This window comes from Xiphophorus maculatus, chromosome 12 (assembly GCF_002775205.1).
Source record: "Xiphophorus maculatus strain JP 163 A chromosome 12, X_maculatus-5.0-male, whole genome shotgun sequence".
NCBI lineage: Eukaryota > Metazoa > Chordata > Actinopteri > Cyprinodontiformes > Poeciliidae > Xiphophorus > Xiphophorus maculatus.
The window spans coordinates 25,419,292-25,441,088 of NC_036454.1; the positions used below are offsets into that span (position 1 = coordinate 25,419,292).

A 21,797-nucleotide genomic window follows, 5' to 3' on the forward strand; every position below is an offset into this window, starting at 1 on the left:
GACAAAAATCCACATCTGTTATAATAAAACGGTGGTAAAAAAAAAAATAGGACAACCATTTGTTTTTAGCTTATCTTATTGTTTCAGCAGCTGCTCTGCCTTCTCTACTTCTGTTTTACACAGTCCACTGTTTTCAATGCTGAGGCAAAAATGGTTAACAGTGTAAAATATAGAGGCACAATCACCTACACTGTCTGCACTCAATTTTAAATATAGATATTTTTTCCGTTACACATCTGTTTTTCTGGACTGATATATTGTATTGTGCTGTAAATAGCCTTAATTTTCAATGCACATTTTGTGCATTTTTGAAAAAGTGATCCGACTCAGTTGCTCATCTTTTGGATTGTGAGTCTGACATTTTCTTCTAACTTCACAGTTTTTCTTAATGTCTTGTAAGGTATATTACAATCACTGTTATTATTACTGTTGTTAATTGTTTTTCTATATATTGTTTTTAGCACTTCAAGAACTTTTTTGTGTGTGAACCTGAATTTCCCCTACGGGAGGCCATGAAGTCTGTTTCTGTTACAATTTTCCTACTCCATTACTGCACTATGTTGTCTCCATGTGTTTCAGCTCTTATCTTGTGTTTTTGTTTTTTTGTCTTCCCATTCAGTTCACTCCTCTTGTGTTGTTCATTATTGTAGTTTTGGTCTTGCCATTTTCATTTCTTCCCATTGTGTTTAGTTTCATAGTTTTCTTCCTCTGTGCCTTTTGGTTTATCCTCTTACATTAGTCTCAGTGTTTTCCTCTATTGATGTGTGTATTTTTGTGTTTTTAGATCCGTCTTGTTATGTGTTTATTTTTCTTTCCTCGGTCTCTCTGGCTGGACCACTCTCCTTCAGCTGTTCTGATTTTCGCACCTGGTTTCATTGCCATCCTCCACCCCTTATTAAGCTGTTAAGCTTCTTACTTTCCATCGTTCAGCTATTCGTTCGCAAACACTTTTCATTCTGTCGTTGCGTCTGGCGCGCCTGCATTTTGGTCCAACCACAACGCCAACCATGGCGGATTCATGTCCGAGGTGTGATGCATCTTTGCACAAGAAAAATGTTGTGGTCCTCACGAGGTTGTACAATTTCAATGAGAACGTTCAATGACGCTTGCGGACGTTCGTGAATGATTCAGTTTGGGCTTTGACTGGGCCATTGGTTTTTATTTATTTCTGTTTGCTTCAGGCATTCTGCTGTAGATTTCCTGCTGCGTTTAGACAAGTCTCATATTGGATGTAGAATACCTCTGTTATGCGAAGGCGTTCATGGTCGACTCAGTGACTGGAAGACGCACGGTTTCTGTGGTTGACGTCACCGCATCATCATTACTGTGCTTGCCTGTTGGTTAGCCGTTGTTATTCTGCCGAAATGCTGTTTTTGGTCTTTCCCAAACATGACGCAATACATGTTGACTAAATGTGATCAAAATCTATTGTTCCAGAAATCTTGTGGTTCACCCAGATGCAACTTTAGGAGCCCAATATTCTTTCTACACAGAAGAGATGCTCTCCTGGGAACCCTTTCGAACAACATATTGCATCATTGATTTTTCCTCCTCGTCAAGAACTGCAATATGAAACATGCCAACTGACCTCTGTAGCGGATAACATGCAGTTTTGTTTGAATTTGCTGCAGCATCTGCCTAGCTGCTACTTTTCAACTTCAGTTTTAGGGAGGCAAGTACGGATTCAGTTTCTCCCATCAGATTTTCCACTGCTGCTTCATTTCTTGCTAACTAGAAAATAATGTAAAAGTATGTGTTTTTGTACACTTAAGGTTAGATTTATTTGAGCGTTAAACCTGGTGAAGACTAGATAATTGCTCTTACACCTTCGACTGGAGGAGAGTAAACTGACTTGGTCCCATGACTGCACTGAAGGTGAAAAACATTAATTTTTTTTGGAACAAAATTGAAAACACACTGTAGTTGTTAATGTTGCAGACTTTCCCAATATGCTTGTAGGTAAGAGTCAAGACGGCGATCGATCCCCCATCCCTACAGTAAACCTCTGTGATTTGCAGCATCAATGTATCAATGGAGCACTAAAGCTGTTCTGCGAGTGCACACTGGCTCTGCCTCGTACTAAACACACCTTAAGACTATGTTTTTGTACTTTTTGAAAGGAAAGTATTAATGGGATGGACGACAAGATGAAGGCTTCTTTTAGGAGAGATGCTCTGTCCCACATAGGGACTGTTTCACAGCACGATGTGGCAGAAATTCTGCGAACCGCAGGTTTTAGCCTCAAGCGAAGAGAGCAGATTGTGAAGCTTTGGGTTAGTCACTGGCCACTTTATTAGGTACGCCCATTAAATTGCGGCTTAGTGCAGACAGTGAGTTAGTAAATCACAAGGTGAAGTTCAGCGCATTTAGGCATCCAGACATGCAGAAAGCAAGCTTTAGAATGGAGAGGAAAGGAGGCTTAAGCAACTTTGAAAAGTGTGTCGTCAATAGTCAGCCTGGTGTGAGTTTTTCAGAAACAGCTACTGAGATTTTTGTGCACATCTGGTTATCTGGTGTACGGAGCATGTTCTGAAAATGAGAAAATCTCCAGTGAGAAGCCGTTTGTGTGACTGAAAATACCTCATTGATGTCAGAAGACAACGGATCGGCTGGTTCAAGACGATACTGGAATCTCAATGTGTTTCTTTCCTGTAAAGCAAAACAGTAGACAAAATAAAATTTCTGAAACTGTTGATGTGCTTTTAATCAAGTATTATTTACCTTGGTTTTAGTTGATGCCACTAATTGGCAGAACTTGCAGTGTAGAGAAAGCCCCTGGTTTGCGCAGTTAAGTTTCTGTTTCTGGTAATTACTCAGGGAATCGGCAGCGGTGATGCGATCATTTCAATTTGAACCCTGCATTCTGCAGGACTGTTTCTGACACTTTGGTGAATGTGTGCCGCAAAGGAATAATGCAGTCCTGAAGGAAAAAGATGTTTCAACTCCATACAACCAACATGAACCTAGTAAAAAGGGCAGTGGGTGACAATATCTGCAGCAGAAATGAACAATAGAAATCAAGATCAACAGGGATAAACACGGTACAACACAGGAGAAGCAAAAGCATTTTATTCATACAAATATTTGACACAATTACAGCAAAGAGAGTTTTTTGTTTCAATTCAAATATTAAACCATCTACAAATATTGTTGATAGTTCATTGCTTTTGGGTGACTTCTCTTTTTGTTTGTTTATGGTCCTGGTTTTCTTCCACATCAACTAGTGTGGATTAGGAAAGTAATAGTTTGCTGTATTCTAATGCAAATATAATAGTTTGCAAATTGCTTATTATCCTTTTTAATATTTTTTGTTGTTGTGAAATATCACTGGCCTTTTTATTATTAGCACTGGCACCAATCACACAAATACCACATTCAAAATAGCACCTTCTGACATGACAAATCTAACAAAAGAGGTACAAAAAAAATAATAATAATCACAGGACCTTTAACGATGTGCCAGTACACCAGTAGCTAAATTACAACGCAAACCTGATATTGGTAAGGTGTGCTTAAAGCAGTTTTTGTTTAAAATGACTTCAATAAATAATATAGGGCTTCCTGGGGACACTGAACAAATTCATAGCTGTGAAAAGATTTGCCATTTACTTCCAAGTGCAAGCTATAAAAATATCTCTGTACCAAACTGGAATATTCAACATGAGAATCAAACACTAAAATAATGGACTGCTGAACATTTTGGAGAAAGAAAAAAACATTTAGATTGAGACTAAATTATGTTACGTTCCCATTCTCCTCTTTAGCATTTTCCATCGGATTCGCTTGTGTGTATGAAAGTCTCACATCTTTCCCCGTTAAGGGCATGTAGCAGACATCTACACTTCAGGATGATACGCTTTTTTTTCTCCTTACAGGGCTTTTACAAAATCTGAAATATCAGAGTTTCTTCATCTTCACACGGTCTGATTTTGAGTCATTAGCAGAGCAACATGTGGGCTCAGTAGGGGTACGCTGAGATGGAGATGTAGATGATGAAGATGCTCTGGTACGTTATGCGACCGTGTTCTGAGATGGTGGTGGCCTGCACCTTGAGCCTCATGAGTCCAGGTCTATCCAGAACTCGCCGAGTGAAGATGATGCCCCTGCCGGCCTCGTCTCTGATGTCAAACACTCGGCCCGTCACACCGGTGACCGATTCCTGCTCGAGTATCGTGAAGGAGGTGCGCTCCTGCAGGACGCCAGACTCCGAGAACGCCGACAGTCGCACCACGTTGTGATTGGGCGGTATGCCGGAGGGAAGCGTGAGCAGCTTGTACTGCAGGAGCAGCGGCGAGCCGCCTGCGGCGCAGTCCAGAGAGCAGGGCCTGAAGCAGGTCCTGGAGAAGCCAGTGGGAAAGAGCAGAGATGTATTTATTACAAGAAAAACTAAACGTTTGTGTAGAGACGTGGCCAAAACGGATTACAGCCGAAGAAAATGATTTACACAAATTTTACTGCTTCAGTGTTAGATGCCTTTATCAGATGTTTCCAGGATATTTTTTTAAACACGTCAGAAAGGCTTTAATAGAGGAATGGATCAAATTTATGTAAACTGTCAATTTCTTCCCAATGGGATTAACATCCAAGGAGTTCCCCGGCTACGGTTCCAAATTTGAAAGTTTTCACCACTAAGCCACTTAAATCATCACTTTTGCTTTGTGACACAGAGCTCTCTACTGAGAAAAAGACAATGTTCATCAACAAATAACTGCAGTGTTGTGGAACAAAGCTGCTCATTGAGGATGTCTACATCCCATTCTTTCATAACAATGTTTTTAGACAAAATTGTGAATAATCCCATTCCTTCGGACTGAAGGCAACCCCATAAGAATGGTTTCACTGTTGCCAGGATACGGACGTCATGGTAGAGTTCATTCAAAATGCTCCACCTCATGTGTGTAGAAACATTGCTTTCTGCTATTAAAGAGCAAACTCTGCATCAGTGGAACCCTAATTTCTCAGTTGGATTATTTTTCAGGAATTGGCTAAATCTTAAAGGACTTTTGCTGAACTGAAATTGTTGATAGTTTGATAATGCAATATTCTTCCCATTCCTGCTGTTGCTTTCTATGTCAGACTTATTTCCACCACAAAACGTTTTTAAAACAAAAACAAATCAAGATCTCTGTCCGTCTTCAAACCTTTGAGCTACTATCCATCTGGGAACTGATTTGCTTTGCAAAAGGACAAAACGTTGACATCCTATTTACCCAGGACGTCCTCCACTTTGGTAGGAAGTAGGGCATGGTGTATCCAGACACTGGTATCCCCCTCTGGTATTAAAGCACATCTGACTGAGTCCACACTGAATTCCTTGTTCCACGCACTCGTCAATATCTGTTAAAAGGAGGGGATCCGGACGTTTCTGTTATTTGCAGGAGCGGTTTGAAGGTTGTGTTCAGTGTAGAGTGATTCAGGAAGTTCATACCTTTACAGCTTCTGCCATTGGGCAGAAGTTTGTATCCTGGAGGGCACAGACAATGAAAGCTGCCGACTGTGTTTCTGCATTCATGTTGGCATGGCTTCTTCAACAAACACTCATCCACGTCTGTGGAAAAACAATAAAATAAATAATAAACTGTTAAAAACACTAAGGCCACATTAAAAAGAAGCTGTTTTGACCTTATGTAATCCTTCCTGCAAACAAGTATTAATTCAAACCTACCCACACATGCACCATCTCTGCTGGTGTAGCCCACAGGACAGCTTTGCCTCGTAATGCGAGATGCTCCGTTAGAGCGGGAGATGATTGGCCGGCCGAGGGTCGACACCAGCTGTGGGCGGAGTCTTGCCCTCACTCTGGTGCCGTTGGTGAAGATCTGGCCTCGCTCCAGCCCCGCACAGGAGCGCCCGTCCCCCAGCAGCAGAGTCCCAGGAGGGCACAGGCACCTGAAGCTGCCGGGTACGTTACGGCACTGGTGCGCACAAGGATTTGGCGTTTGCGAGCATTCATCGATGTCTGGAAGGAGTAATAAAATTCATGTTGGAGTCAATGTGGGACCCTTTTAAAGAGGGGTTTCATCAATCGGGCAATAGAAAAGTCCTACCCAGACATGGAAGGCCGACTCCCTGAGATCTGTAACCTCTGGGACAAGCACATCCGTACCCTCCGACGGTGTTCTGGCAGATCTGACTGTAGCGGCACATGTGACTTCCATCCTGGCACTCGTCAATATCTAGGAAAGAAACCGAGAGGCAGCTTGGTTCAAACATGTTATTCTTAAAACCAACTAAAAAAAAGTAATAACTGTAAAACTGAAATCAAACAGACAAAATAAATGCACTTTTTTCACCCTAATTACTTTTCCACATTTCTGCTGTTGAAACTGTGAATTCCCTATAGTAGATATTTTGGTATATTTGAGGAACAACTCTGCACAAATCATTCCAGCTCTCATCCTGAGGAACAGACTGAGTCCACAAAATTACCCTCAGACATTCCCATAAAATTCTGCTTATTGTCAAGTGTCTTGAAATGCTCTTAATTCCAAGTAATTTCAGCTGTGTGTAAAATAAAATGTAATATCCCTACACAGCCACAGCTGTTTATCTATATGCAGCACATAGATGCTCTAATGCTAAAGTTGGCACAGTTAAATTAATTAAAGTAAAGAAATATAAAGATTTCCCAACCAATCCCAGGGGCTGGATTCTAGAAAAGGTTCATTTTTAAACATTGTTCTGTGAGAACAAAACTTAGCTTCTGATAGTTATTTTGTAAGCGGTACAGCCAGGTGTTGCAAAGCAAATTATTAATAATCATGACCTATTCTTGTGAGCAAGGCTTGCAGAATTCTAAATTTATGACATTATTTTGTTCTAACAAATCTACGATCTACTTTTTTTTTGCATTTTACTCTGATATCACAGTGGAAGAGAGACTGAATTATCTGCTGCAACTCCCTGTCTGCCAGCGTCTTATCACTGCTCTCTGTTCAAATATTCCCAGAAAAGTCTCAGTGCAGAAGACAGAGAAATACAGAGAGGATCTGAAACACTCAGTGAATGTCAAAGCAAAATCAAGAAATCTCTCGAATTACTTTTTCTGTAAATTTTGTTCACGCACTCTCAGCGAATCATCAAACAGAGTAAACACAGTAAGAACTTCGGCTGATGATTCTGGATGAAAAAAATATATTCAACAGGAGCAAGACTTGAGTTCATCGAGGGTGTAAAAGTATATCTTGACTGAAATATATCTTTAAAATAAATGTTAAAACTATGCTGATTTTTGTTGCCTTGTTGTCAAAATGTACTATTTATTTTGTAGAACTTCCTGCGTGAAAAAAATGTACAAGTGTCAACACAAACAGATACTGTAGTGTCATTGTTAAGTTCGTACGTGTGATACAAGTAGTGTAATTTTACTGCACTTTAAAGGTATCGTGTTTCAAAGAGTGCATGTGCCATTGACTTTCTTCAAATCGATATCAAGGAGAAAATCCTGATGGGCACACGATCATCCCTTGAAACAACTAATGTGTGACAGTCACTCACCTACACAGGCTCCGTTTCCTGCTGTGGTCATTCCAGCCGGACAACTGTCAAAACACTGATATCCTCCATCGGTGTTGCGGCACTGCTGGTGTGCCGGGCACACCTTCCTCATGCACTCGTTGATGTCTGGAAAAGTCCAAACATTCACCACTCAACTGTGGAAATAATGTCATTACAGTATACCCAACATAGACACACCACAGATTTGATGAGGGTTGGATTTCACACTAACAGACTGACTTCAGCAGACTCATAGGGGAAACAAGGTAACCAAAACCCTGGCCAAATAAATAAATGACCCCAGCTTAAGCTGTCCAGATCCCCATCTGATCTGAAGAATATACGAAGATGGGGAAAGAAAATGTGCTCATCTGGGTCTTAACCACTTTACAAAATGTCTGTCCCCAAAACACTATGAGTTGTTTTAATCACAAGAAGCAACTGACTGACCAATGCAGCGATGTCCTGACGACTGGTATCCAGGATGACAGATACAACGGTAGGAACCCAGAGTGTTGAGACACTTATGGTGGCACGGGGAGACAGCAGACTCCTGGCACTCATCCACATCTGAAACACAAATTAGCCATGAAAGAGTTCATCAGTACTTATAGAGTGCCTTCAAAAAGTGTTTAGAGAGCTTAAAGCTGCAGTACGTAACTTTTATAACAAATATTTTTCTACATATTTGTTGAAGCTGTCACTATTTTGTGAAAGTATGGTTATCAGAGGGATAATCTGTGAAAATTGTTTGTACTCTTCTGCCTTCTCCCAGTGCTAACTAAAAATAACCAATCAGAGCCAGGAGGAGGGCCTTAGCGCTGTCAATCATGCCTATATGAGATTACTTCATATTATACTGACAAGACTTGGTGGCAGTTTCGACAAACGTGTAAACATATTTTTAATAAAACTTACATACAGCAGATTTCACATTTTTTCTTGGTAAAACTAAAAACATTGATGTATTTTTACTTAGATTTTATGTGACAGACCAAAACAATGCAGTGCAAAACTGTGAAGTGGAAGGTAGACGATAAATGGTTTCCAATGTTTTCTACAATAATAATTTGGAAAGGTTGGCGTGCGCCAAATCGCTCAAACACACTTAAAACTGCAATTGAGATTTTTAAATATTTTTTTGTGGAAGCACACACATTTGCTGGAGACTGTTTATATTTTAGTGTTTGTTAAACTTTTTATTTGTTGTTTAATACTCAAATTCGTAAAACACATAGTGTAAAGGCCCGTAAGAACTGTTAAGCTGGGAGGAAAGCCAATCTCTCTTTGTTTGCCCAGCCCATTAATAATATTTAAATAAATATATTTTCTGGACATAGGATACTGCCTTACTGCTGTAAGTTTGAGTAAATAAATCGTCGCTGCACTTAGATGCACTCTGGAGAAAACAAAAGCTTTGCTAACAGCTGGAAGGAGTTTGTGTGCGTCATGAAAAGTGACATTTTTTCCGTAGGCTCTGTCTTTTGGCTTCTATCAAGCATTGTTGTTGCCATAATTAAGAGAGAAACTCATAAACCAAATTAAATAAATAAATAAAACAAATGCTCTTTAAAAATAATCAATAAAACGGTGAATGGCTTAGCCTATCATCAATGGTAAATAAATTCGTCCAGTCACCCGACCTTATTATGTTGGTCAACAAACCTCTGAGGCCTTTAAAGTACGGCTATATTTTTACTGACAAATTATACACATACAATCCTAATGTAAGACATGACATTTGTAGTTGCAAAATTGGAAAAAATGAGAAACATCGGTTTTAAAGCAATACCAAATGTTGTACAGAGTGCTTCAACTGGCGATAAATGGCCGCAGGACAGCATATGTCAGACTGACCTTCACAGCTGGTTCCTGTGACGCTGGGTTTGAATCCTGGTCCACACTTGGCCTGGCAGCGGTATGTACCCACTGTGTTGACACACTGCTGGTTGTAGTGGCACATGTGGGAACCTTGGGAGCACTCGTCAATGTCTGAGTGGGATGCATACAATTAAACACAGTGCTGACATAACAATATCTAAGTAAACGCCTTTAGCAAATACCATTTATTATTATTATTTACATATTGGCATTCAGCAGGTTATATCTAGTGTCTCACCGTGGCATGTGTTGGTCTCTGTAGAGATAGTGAAGCCAGAAGGACAGGCACAGGTGAACCCTCCCAGGATGTTGTTGCATGAATGGGAGCAGGGAGACTGCAGGGCACACTCGTCTTCATCTAGCAACAAGACATTTTGTTACATTCACAAAACCGAAGAACTAAGAGAAAAATGCCAATAAATGTTGCCAGCAACCAGATGAGACAAATAAGAAAAAACGTCACACCAGCACAGTAAGAGGCCGTGTCGAGACTGAAGCCTTTTGGGCATGCGTCTTCAAAACCATCTGCAAAAAAAAAAAGCATTATTTCAGGTTCAACAATTCACGTGTAGGAGGAATGTCAAAGGATAAGTTATTCTATGTATCCCCAGACCTGGTACGAGGAGGCTGGTAGTGATGTGGAAGTCCAAAGTTAGGGTGAACATGTTGTAGACGCTGTTTATTCCAGAAACCTTGAGCAGCTGAAGTACAGGGCCTTGGCGTTCGTCCTGCCCCTCGTAAACGATGGTGTGATTACATCGCAGCACCATGGGACTGCCTGCTCTCTGGTGGGTCTGCGATGACCATGAGTACAGCTGTCCTTGGCCCGTCTGCACGTATGACTCATCAAAGTCCTGTGGGAGGAAGGTCAAATCAGGTCACACAAATCGAAGGGATCCATTTCTGCAGATTGACGTAAAAGAAACTCAAGATATAATTGAGGCCCCTTGGACACACATAATCACTTCCACAAACACACCTGAAGGCCCAGATGAGATGATGATAATGACGGCGGAACGAAGCCGTTGATTACGATGTCAATCAGCAGAACTCCCTCCGAGTCCAATCCCCTGGCCACGTGGGTCAGACGGAGGATTTCTCCTGTGAGAATTCAATAAAACATTGTTTCTTGGACAAACTCGAGCATGTTCAAGGTAGCGCGTGCTGCCATCTGCTGGCAGCTTTTACAAATGAGTGCTCAGTTCTGACATAATAAGAAATAATGTCCTCTCATTTTTTTCTGTAATTTTTGTTTATTTTTCAATTTAGATGTAATTTTTACCCGTTGTCATTTTTTACGTTTTAACATACTTGCTGCACTACATTACAGATTAGCAAAGCCAAGGACCAGTAAGGCCCTGTATCCATCACATGTGAAATATGTTAAACTAACCTGGTATTATGTTCTGATTTCATTCTACCGGATGAATAAAGCAATAAAGGAAAAAAAAGTTAAGCATGTGAAAATTTGATGAGCTCACCGGTCTCAAACTCCAGCTGAGACTCCTGTCTGAACTGGCCCTGTGTGAAGGAGAACCCGTTTCTGGTGGCTCCGTTTTGAAGCACAGTGGTCCAATAGATGGGGGTGAAAACAGACACCAGAACCTGCAGCAAGGGACCTGCGACAAAGCATTAGTTCTTTACCTGCTACAGGTATTTCAAGATATTTTAAAAATTTTCCATTTCTGAATTATCACTTATTCATGCAAGTGTCTAATGAAAAGTTAATGAATAAAAACAAACTTATAAAACAAAACACCTCATTTATTTAACCCACTTTATATCCAGAGCATTTTTTTTATTACAAAGGGTTTTAAGCCTCTTTGCAGACACATAAAAAGGTGAGTGAACTTGCTGAAACAACTGCTTTGATGCTGCAGTAGAGTATGTACAGTAACTCACCGACTGCAGGAGGGATGTTGTCCAGACGTGCCTCCAGAGTGCTGCTGCCTTGTTCCTTGTCGTCTGTGATGTTGGCCTCCAGGAAGGACACACCAAACTCTCTGTCATTCACCATCCCTATGAGACTGCCTCTAGTCTTACGTGGAACCTCACCTGTCAGCAGAAACCCAGACAGACTGATATATAGGAGTTTTGCAGGTGGTCTGTGTATGCTAGCTTGTTGTCGAAAGTAAAAACTTGGATAAATGAAAAAGTCTGGCAACGCTACCTGGACACAAACCAGTCTGACATTTCCTTGAGTCAGTGCTCAGGCCGCTGCACGTGCGACCGCTGTTTGCTGGGGCTGGATTGTTGCACAATCTGTTTCGTTCCTGAAAACCTTGGCCACATGTACTGCTGCACGGACCCCATTCTCCCCAGCTGGAGTAACCTCCATGAACTATGTTAGAGCCGTCAGAGAGAAAGTCAGCATGGATGAGTTGGTTTTTACTGCCAAGCATGTGGAAATCAGCTCTTACATCACACAAAAGCAAAGCAAGTTATTAAAGCTGCAGTATGCAAGTTTAATTAAAAAAATCTATGTTTTTTACATATGTATTAAATTTGAGAGATAATCTGTGAAAAAAGTCAAGGTCCTCCAACCCCTCCCAGTGCTACTATGGCAATCTGTAAAAATGCACCACTATTGGTCAAAAACAACCAATAAGAGTCAGGAGGAAGGTCTTAACTATGTCAATCATTCTTGTGAACACGTTGCTCAATGTACTAATAACGGGGGGAAAAGGAAAACTGTTTATCCACTGACATTGGTGAGCAAGGGTGAGTCTGTGTGAGGATGATTAACAGTGCTAACATCTGAGTATGACATCCCCTCTGCTTCTAATACAAACAATTAATGACTGCACATGGTAGTATTTCAGAAAGAAAAATACTTAAAGTCAGATCTGCATTTTGTTAAAATCCATATTGGCAGAATCTGAAGATTGGAAATTTGGATCAGTGCATCTCTAGTTACTGGTTTTGTTATTCAATTCATAATCTGTGAAATTATGTTAGCCAAACTCACTCTGAACCTTGAGGGTTATGGTCCTCTCGGCTGATCCGGCCTCACTCTCAGCCACACACTGATACTCTCCTTCATCTGCAGCCTGTGGATCCAATAGGTAGATAAAGCAACTCTAAGTTGGTTAGTGTCCTACCATCTGATTGTGACATCACAATCCTTCAAAATAAAATCACTTACTTTTACAAGGACAGAAAACCAAGATAAAAAAAAATAAAGTTGACATGTTCAGTGGAACACCTGATTATATTCTATCAGGTGTCACAACAACGACAAATAGTTGTCACGACAACTATTAAGTTGTCATGACAGACAGGATTTGTTCAGAGAGGGAGAAATTTAACATTAGAGTCCTCGGTGGGAAGGACACTCATCCGTCTGTTAGAGTCTCAGCTGCAGGCTGTTCGATTACGGCTGCAGTTACGAACCATAACAAGGTTACAGACGAACGAAGGAGGGGCGAGTCTTGGAACATGCAGCGCCCTCTCCGTCACTTTGCCCCGTGGCTAATGCTGTTAGCCGCTGTGGCTGAACTGAATCTGATTTGGATGGAAGCGGGGACAATGTAGGACAGTCGCACACGCTACACGCTACACTTAAGGAGACTGCAAATCAAAGCTTAATTTGGATAAATGATGTACAACTTTTTTTTTTTGAGATTCTTTAGGAAGGTCTAATTACTCAAACTTAAGCTGCAATGGTTAAGAAAATGGATTTAGTGAGATGTAAAAGGCAGAATAAAAAAAATAAAACACAATTACAGTTATGCTGTAAATGACCAGAGATCCATTGTGGAGTGTTTGCATTCGGAGGAGGCGGTGTAAGGGCTTCCCATTTCGTAGCCAGCGGAGGACGGGGCTGGGGTCTCCGTGAACTGGACAGTCAAGCATTGCGGTGCCACCCTGGACAACCGTCTGAGACGTGTGGGCTTCACCCTTTAACACCGGAGGCTCTGAAGGTGCACAGAATAAATATTTAACACAGGAGACGAATAAATTATGACTTACTCACATGTAAAGCTTAAAGTAGAGATAATCCTTCAATACAATCTCACCTCTGATACGGACGAATGATAGCGCTCGGATGGAGCCCACACTGTTCTCTGCCAAGCACACGTAGGTCCCAGCATCATTCAGAGTCACATTCTCAGAGAGGACTGAGCTCCTGCCTGCCTCGTCTGTAGTGGCTCCTAAAACAGGTTGGTCGTGGTTAGAACCCAAAATACTCTCCTGAACCAAGACAACTACCACATGGCTGCACCTGAACGGAGTACCTCTGTAGGGCTTGTTGTTGATAGTCCAGGAGATGGAGGGAGGAGGTGTCCCCTGAGCATGACAGGACAAGGCCAGACTCTGCCCCTTGTTCAGGGTTACATCACCTGGCAGCTCTTTGAAAACCGGCCTGGTGTTGATTGACAAGAGGACGTCTCGTCTCGCTGAGCCCGCGGGGTTGGTGGCCACACACGTGAATATCCCAGCGTCTCCTGGCTGTGTGGGGAAAAAAAGCTGTCAAAATGAATTCCTCTGAGAACAGCTGGAGGCAGATGTTATTAAGCAGTTAACAGTAGAGATGCACCGATACCCATTTAAAGCACTTGGGAAAGCTTTCACCCTGAGATGCCGGCTTTAGCCAATTCTGAAACATTTAGAACTTTATAGACTCCATCACAAGTTGATGCTGCCTTGCACTAGAAACCTCACCCTGAGTTGCCTGACCATCTGTATAGAGGTATATGCATGTTATGAGTACAGAAGGGTATTGTTGTGTGAAGGTGCTCTAGGGTAGTTGACATAATATACAGCAGTTTCTGTTTCTTAGACACCTTTCTGTTACCGAAAAAGCTAACTTTTGAACTTCACTCAGTTACAGCATCCACACTGATGTGTCTTCAGTTTGATCTGGTAGCGCTCAAGCACAGTTTTGATAGGAAAGATCCGATTGATCAGGTTTGAGCTGAAAATGGGTAAATCCCACTCATCAGCTGATGTTTCGGTGCATGTCTCGTGCACTTACATATAAACTACATATAAAGTCTGACCTCCACTCTCTCGATAATCAGCTCTCCAGATCGCAGGATGGTGAATTTGCCAAGAAGGTTTGGGACAACAACGCCATCCTTCTCCCACAACACTCTGGGCTCTGGTAAACCCTGAGCCGCACACGGCAGCAAAGCCTGGAAACCCTGAATCACCGACAGCTCTGTCTGTGCTGGTGGAATCATGGGTGGAACTGAAATGCAACAGTTTGAGTTGCATCAATGTGTTATTCTTCTTACACAACGTGAGGAGGAGTTAAACAAAGTCTCTTTCTCACCCTGAACAACTAGCCTCATATCATGGCTAGCTCTGCCGGCCAGGTTTTTAGCTGTACATGTGTAGATCCCTGCATCGCTCCGCTGCGTGGAAGCAATTGCCAGAGTTCCATTGGCAAAGATACGCATATGAGCACCGTCAACCACAGGCCTCCTCTCTTTATGCCAAGTAACTTCAGGTTGTGGCTGACCATCAGCCGCACACTCCAGACTGACTGGCTGCCCTAAGACAGCAGTGTAGTCAATTCGGGGCACACTCAGCACCGGCGGAACTGGAAAAAAACAAAGGAAAGTAAATGCATTCATAAATGTCTCATAAATAAATGCTTAATATAGCCTTTTAAGAATAAGAAGTAACATTTGCCATGCAAAGAAGTAAGTAGAAGTCCTTTTTATATACATTGTGATAACAATGTATTTAAAAAGCAAAAACTGAAGTCTATTTTACCTTGAAGGACCAATTTGGTTCTTGCTACAGCTACACCAGCCTCATTCTTTGCTAGGCACTGATAGGTCCCAGCATCTCCAAGAGTCACACGAGAGAACTTCAGTGCTCCATTTGAGAGTACAGCCAGCCTGTGACCTGTGGCAGTCATATTGGCACAATTATTCAAATCTGATGAGATTATAATCCTGTGAGCATTGTTTGTGGAAATGCTATTGTCCCAGCGGTAAATATGGCAAATTAATTTGTAAAGACTCTGAAAGACAACACAGAGTGCATGACAGCTGACTTTCTTTTAAAAACAAGATCACATGTTCTTGTTACCAGCTGCTATAGAAACTCCCTCTCTCTGCCAGATGATTGTTGGTCTGGGGAATCCTTGAACTTCACAGGGAAGAACAGTTCCATGATTTAACAATACTTGCACCTCCTCTGCCATCGGCCTGATCTCTGGTGGCTCTAGGAACGTGGAACAGGACAGAGTTAGCCATTTCACAGTTGACATATAACATCATTCACATTTTTTTCCCCAGTGACTGGCCTAAGGTCCTTTAGGACCTACCTTGTACGGTCAGGGAGATGTGCTTGTGAGCCACTCCGGCCGGGTTTCGTGCTGAGCATGTGTATCTGCCAGCATGACTCGGCAAAGTTGCAAGTATCTCCAACACCCCTGCATGAACATGACATTTAAAACCATTTATCATATATTCTTGCTAATGTTTATATTAGAATCTAAATAATAAATTAGTTACAGGTCACATTATTATACACTGCAAAAAAATGAGCTCACAAGTAACTTTTCAGCAAGATATAGGAGATTGTTTAAGGCAATAATTCCTTAAGATTGAGGAAAAAGTTTCATTTCCACTGGAAGATTATTTCACTTATAGCACGGAAAAAATGTCTAGCTATGAATGGAATATTCTGTCAGTGGAACTAGCACTTATTTCAAGCATATTAAGACATTTCCACTAAAAACGAGACCAAAAATACTTGGTAAGCCTTTGTGTTTTCAATAATAATATCAATAATAATATCATCCATAACATTTAGTCATAGATAGCATTACAATTATATCAACATTATTATAACCATATTAGGAAATATTAAGACTGATGTATCAGCAGAGTGAATACTTTGTTTCCTTGCGCTAAATAAAAGCAATTATATCATTTTATCCAGTTTTCTTAGATTAACCAAGAGTAGTTCTTGGTTTGAAAAGAACTACTTAAACCAGTTGTCTTACCAGTGGGAAGAACGCGGTAACTTCCTCCCCTAGTCCCCAGTTTGGCTCCTCCCTTCGTCCAGGTCACAGTGGGCGGAGGCTGTCCTTGAACATGACAAGGCAACGCCACAGGAGACATTTTCACAGCCTTCACTGCTGTGACGTCATCCTCAATAGAAGGTGGGACTACAGAAGAATAAACATGTCAAGCATTCAGTGAAAATTCGTAATAACTTTCAGAATGTGGCAAAACACTCCAAATCCCTGCCTTGGAGGATGACCTCAATGACCCTGCGCTCCTCTCCAACCTCGTTGACCGCCGTGCACTCGAAGTAACCTTCATCCTCATCAGATGGAGACAAAAGAACGAGAGACCCAGAAGACAGTAACCTGGATGGAGAGGGTGCGGAGGCAGAGCAACCTTCTGTATTTTCAGTTCTGTGAGTTAGGTTGTGTTATTATAGCATTTTAAAAAGTGGGTGCCGAGGTTATCATTAGCGAAGACTAATGACTAACAGTAACTAGAAGTAAAAAAGACACATTTTTGTTAATTGGAATAAAAATAAATACTTACATAATACAAAACAAGAAAAACTAATTCAAACTGTAATGGCCGCTCACAGAACTAACTAAAATTAACTTAATTTAAAAAGAAAATGTAATTAGCTTCCATTTGAGTCTCATTAGTATGAAATCTAGTTTACGTTTGTTGTTTTTTTCCCTTGCTGTACTACGTCATGTTTGTTGATCTTGGTCCGTCCTAACCTAGCGTCATTTTAGCAGAAGTTGAAATAAAGCGCCAGACTGCAGTTCGGGTTTACATTGAATATAACTGCATTTTAGAAAAACAACAAGTGTCTTGGAGGGGAACAAGATAAAAAAACATGTGGTTATTAAAGAGGAAAAATCCCACTAACCTTAACATTTACTTGAAAAGCTTGGACAAGATCTGGTTTGCAGGCGCTGTTGTTGCGCTTGCTATTATTCTGTCATATATCTTTTGTACTGTACTTGGCTGGTATGTATGATCATTCATTTTTAGTAATTTACCACATTTTTGGGATTTTGTTTCACAAAAACTATTTCTAAAAATTATTTTCTGTCTGTCTCCTAGTAAGCAACTCGTATTACAAAAAAGACTTAACACTTTGACTGAAACTAACAAAACCTAAACTTAAAATAAGCATTTTAAAAAATAGAAACTAGACTAAAGTCGAAAACAATTGGGTAAAACTAATAAAAACTAAAATCGAAGTGAAAATCTGAAGTCAATAAAAATTAATCAATAACTGAAAAGCAATTAAAACTTTGGTGAGTACATCCACAACTTTGTGCTCACCTGTATGCACCAGGCTGCTGGTTAATATCAAGTGGTGTACCATTCCTCTTCCAGGATATTTTAGGTGGTGGTATACCTGTGGTCTCACAATTAAGCACACCTCTAGTTCCAGTGGTCACTGTTACGTTGAATGGACCTGGACTGATAGAAGGACCCACTAAGGACAAACAGAAAAGTTTGTCCTTTCTTTTAATTGATGGACTATAAATTACAGAAGGAACACTGACAGATTTATAAAGAAACAACATGAGGTATTATTTACCAAACACACGTAGATCCATTGCGCGGTGATCTGAGCCAGCCGGGTTGGACACTGTGCAGTAGTAGCGACCAGCGTCATTCAGCTGAGCCCCACGTATACGCAAGGAGCCTTCAGATAACAGTGTGAACCTGAAACAAACACACAAGTGAACAGTCACTATGCTGTACTCATTTAGATTGTCTATTTGACAGCAAGTGTGAAGAGACAGATGCCTTGCCCAGTAATCTTAGGACATACTTATTATTATCCTGAGGCACAGGGAAGCCATCTTTCCTCCAGATGACCGCAGGTAAGGAGTCACCTTCAACTTCACAGGGTAAAACCACATCCTGGCCGAGATGAACCGTTACCAAGGAGCTGCTTTCCTTTATCACTGGTGGTACTGCAAATAGATGAGCAAGTGCAGCTGAATATATTTAGATTACCATTATTGCACAAAGCATTATTTTTTTAAAAATTCATTAGAGGGTGATCGTTTGTATACAGAGTTTCGTAATGTGGACGAAATGAAAATTCAGATTTTGGCAGATTGAAAAGACTCTCATAAATCACTTTACAAAACAAAGTAGTTTAGAATAACAAATACAGAGCTATTCATTTTAAACGAGTTTGAAAGCTTGAAACATAATTTGTCACAATTTCCCTAAGAGCTGCCCTGATTTAATAAACATTAGTCCAGCTAGACGGAAAACACAAAAAAGTCAAGACCATTAACAGGATAATAGTCACATTTTTATGAATAATCAAAACAAAATATAATATTGGGTTTTGGATTGCATATAAGCCTTTACAAAAAATATTCACACATTTTGTCTCTTTACAACAACACACTTAAGGATTTTAAATGGATCTTGTTTGGGGAGCCTTATGGTGCATAAGACCAGTGAAGCACAAGACCAAAGGAGCACAGCAGACAGGCAGGGATAAAGTAGTATAGAAGTCTGAAGCAGAATCTGACAAGAGATAACTCATTAAGACAACCACACTAAGGCATGGCCGCCCACAGACTGACAGACGAGGCTCGGAGAGCATTAATCAGAGAAGCAACCAAGGGGATCATGATAACAGAAGAATTATAAAAGCTGAATGACAACTACACAAATCTGGCCTTCATGGAAAAGTGATAAGAAGAAAGCGACTAAAGAACAAAATGTCATACAAAACATAATTGTGGCATTATCATATTATGAAGATGCTAAGAAATGGTTTAAGCTGGCCAAGCTCCAAGAATGGAGAGAAGAATAACAACCCTACACATACAGCCAGATCTATACTGAAGTATTGATGTGAAAAAGTAGCCCCCTTAAAGTCTAGGCTTAAGTCAAATTGAATGTAGCAAGACTTATAATCCAACTGAACTATGTTATTTTGCAAAAATCAATTGTCAAAAACATTAACATTTTAACATTTTTCTAGTTATACTTACACATAATCTCCACAGTGAAGAAGAGACTGGTGCTTCCAGCCATGTTTGTGACAACACAACTGTACTGGCCACCGTCCTCAGGCTTGACCTGCTGAATCTCCAGGTACTGACCTCCCGCCAGCCGCTGGATGCGACCACCAAGCTGACGGAACAGGAAGAGACAAGGAAAATGTGAAATGAGTCAGAGGAGTTCAGTGTTATCTATTTAATTTTTCAACTCTGTACCTGCAGCTTGGCATCATCCTTGTACCACTCTATATCTGGAGGGGGGTCGCTGTCCGCCAGGCACTCTAAGGTCAGGTGTCCGTTAAATGGCACGGTCACCGACTTTACATCACTAGAGCCGAGGAGCGTAGGCGGGACTGAAAAACAAATGGGTTTTACTGAAATAAATCACTGAAAGCATAAATCCCTTGGTGATTGATGAGCTCATTTTTAAGCCCCAGAGGTTTTGATCCAAGAGTGGAAAGAACAAACATGTCAGGACATATTTACAACTCAAGTGTTCAGACTATAACAATATGTGCCTGAATGTTCATTCAATACAAAAAAATGATGAATGATAAAAAAAAACGTCACCATGCATGCAGTTCAGTCACAGATGAAGGTTGACGATTACGCCTTTGGAAGTTTTACTTACAGATTAATCTTCATTTTGCAGGCCCCAACAGCACTGTTACATTTCTATTCACCGAACCCAAATTTGTTACAGCATAAATGAAGTATGCTTAGAGTTTTACAAAACAATGCTGGGTCATCAATCCAAAAAAAAGGTCAAATCCCCCACGTTTTGTGCATAGTGTAGCAGGAGTTCAGCAAGTCTGTTTTAGCAGGTTATTTTCTTCTGAGTTTTATTCATCACTTCCTGAGCGTAGTTAGGAAAGGAAGCGGGGATGCAGTGTATTTCTCTAATGTCAATAACTTTGAGAGAGCAGCTTGTGTCACCTTGCACTCGGACCCAGTGGCTTTTTCCATCCTCTCCGGCTAGGCTGCTGGCCAAGCAGGCGTAGAGACCTGCATCCTCGACCTTTAAAACAGAGCGCATTCGTCAACCTGAGTGCCTCTGGCACAGCAGTCTGGTTTTCACCTACACTGATGCTGCCTAAATTATGACCTCCATTTGTCAATACTATTGTCTGTATTTAGGGGAGCACACTGGCTCTTTTTATTTTAAAATTGTTCTAGGTGTGACAATGGGAAAAATATTTTTTTTTTATATAGAACAATTGCATGCTTTCTATCAGAAATCTATAATAAATAAGATTTACTAAAATTCCTTCTAAACTCGCTCATTTCTTCTGTCACAGCAACACCGCAAAATTCTATTGAGTTTGTTGTTTGACAACATGTTTAAAATTTGTAATGACAAGGACACACAGGTTTCAAAAATGTTTACAAATAAAAATCTAAAAAGTGTGACATGTGTTTATATTCAGCTGCCTTTACCCTGATACCCTCAAATAAATCCAATAAAGAATCCAGTGTAACCAAATGTAATCTAAGAAGTCATATTCTGGGAGGTCCACAGAGGTTTGTTAGAGAAAATTGAGAAAACAGCAAAGAGGTCAGGGAAATGTGAACAGCTCAGGTGGAAGAATCTGCTGACTGGACATAACAACTACTACTTATGACATTCAGAAATCTGGTCTATGTGAGAGTGGGAAGAAGAAAACTATTGTTGGAAAAGAGTCGCAAGAAGTCCAGCTTGAAGTTTTCAGCGAGCCACAAAGGGCACACCATAAACATGTGGTCAGACGCGACCAAAATGAAACGTTCTGGCCTGCCAGAACAAACACGACACACCATCCCACATCCCAGCACCCAACTGTGGTGTTGGGATGTGTTCCTTCAGTAGGGACAGGGAAGCTGTTAACAGTTCATGGGACAGTAGGAACGTTTGAGACTGGGCGGAGGCTCAACTTCCCAGCAAAATACAACAACCCAAAACATATAGCTAAAGCTACTATACTGAAAAAAGAAAACAGAGCTCCTACTTAAAAAGAAATTGTTTATTTGTTACATGTAATCAAGTTAAGTTTGTCAAACTTACTTTATTTATATTTGTTTAAAACGACACCTTAATAAACTTAATATATGGCCTTGGATAAACTTAATTTCATTACTTGTAACAAATATGCTACATTTTTAAGTTGGTCACCTGTCAATAGATTTAAAGTATTGCTATTCGAAGGAACAAACTGTTCAATATGAACATTATTCACTAATTTGGCAAAGGAAATAAACAAACAAAAAAAACTGTCTGTAAATGCACTCTAAAAGATTCATAGTTTTAAATGCATTAGGGGCTGTCAGCATATTTTAGACCTCGGTTGTAAAACATTTGAAAAAAACATGTATCTTTTACCTTCCATTTCACTATCATACACTACTTTACCCATATATTTTAAAATCACAATAAAATTTGTGGGTGTGACAAAATGAGAAA

At 40.6% G+C, this 21,797-nt stretch overlaps 1 protein-coding gene across 1 annotated transcript in view; it reads right to left on the reverse strand.

Moving 5' to 3' along the window:
* Positions 1–3,052: 3,052 nt before the first annotated feature.
* The window catches only part of LOC102237800 (hemicentin-1), a 61,415-nt gene continuing 42,670 nt past the window's right edge, over positions 3,053–21,797 (reverse strand). The window contains exons 50-81 of the mRNA XM_014471725.2: positions 20,297–20,378; positions 19,577–19,713; positions 19,352–19,493; positions 18,163–18,307; positions 17,926–18,053; positions 17,664–17,820; positions 16,593–16,714; positions 16,346–16,510; positions 15,662–15,769; positions 15,424–15,558; positions 15,103–15,237; positions 14,657–14,926; positions 14,382–14,572; positions 13,617–13,830; positions 13,398–13,532; positions 13,105–13,295; positions 12,347–12,428; positions 11,549–11,719; positions 11,281–11,433; positions 10,860–10,997; positions 10,358–10,479; positions 9,992–10,232; positions 9,844–9,903; positions 9,617–9,736; positions 9,355–9,489; positions 7,948–8,067; positions 7,498–7,623; positions 6,048–6,176; positions 5,666–5,959; positions 5,429–5,548; positions 5,211–5,337; positions 3,053–4,337 (exon numbers count right to left, since the gene is read on the reverse strand). Coding sequence (XP_014327211.1) covers positions 3,959–4,337; positions 5,211–5,337; positions 5,429–5,548; positions 5,666–5,959; positions 6,048–6,176; positions 7,498–7,623; positions 7,948–8,067; positions 9,355–9,489; positions 9,617–9,736; positions 9,844–9,903; positions 9,992–10,232; positions 10,358–10,479; positions 10,860–10,997; positions 11,281–11,433; positions 11,549–11,719; positions 12,347–12,428; positions 13,105–13,295; positions 13,398–13,532; positions 13,617–13,830; positions 14,382–14,572; positions 14,657–14,926; positions 15,103–15,237; positions 15,424–15,558; positions 15,662–15,769; positions 16,346–16,510; positions 16,593–16,714; positions 17,664–17,820; positions 17,926–18,053; positions 18,163–18,307; positions 19,352–19,493; positions 19,577–19,713; positions 20,297–20,378 — 4,974 coding nt within the window. The 3' untranslated portion in view covers positions 3,053–3,958. The remainder of the gene's footprint in view (positions 4,338–5,210; positions 5,338–5,428; positions 5,549–5,665; positions 5,960–6,047; positions 6,177–7,497; positions 7,624–7,947; positions 8,068–9,354; positions 9,490–9,616; positions 9,737–9,843; positions 9,904–9,991; positions 10,233–10,357; positions 10,480–10,859; positions 10,998–11,280; positions 11,434–11,548; positions 11,720–12,346; positions 12,429–13,104; positions 13,296–13,397; positions 13,533–13,616; positions 13,831–14,381; positions 14,573–14,656; positions 14,927–15,102; positions 15,238–15,423; positions 15,559–15,661; positions 15,770–16,345; positions 16,511–16,592; positions 16,715–17,663; positions 17,821–17,925; positions 18,054–18,162; positions 18,308–19,351; positions 19,494–19,576; positions 19,714–20,296; positions 20,379–21,797) is intronic.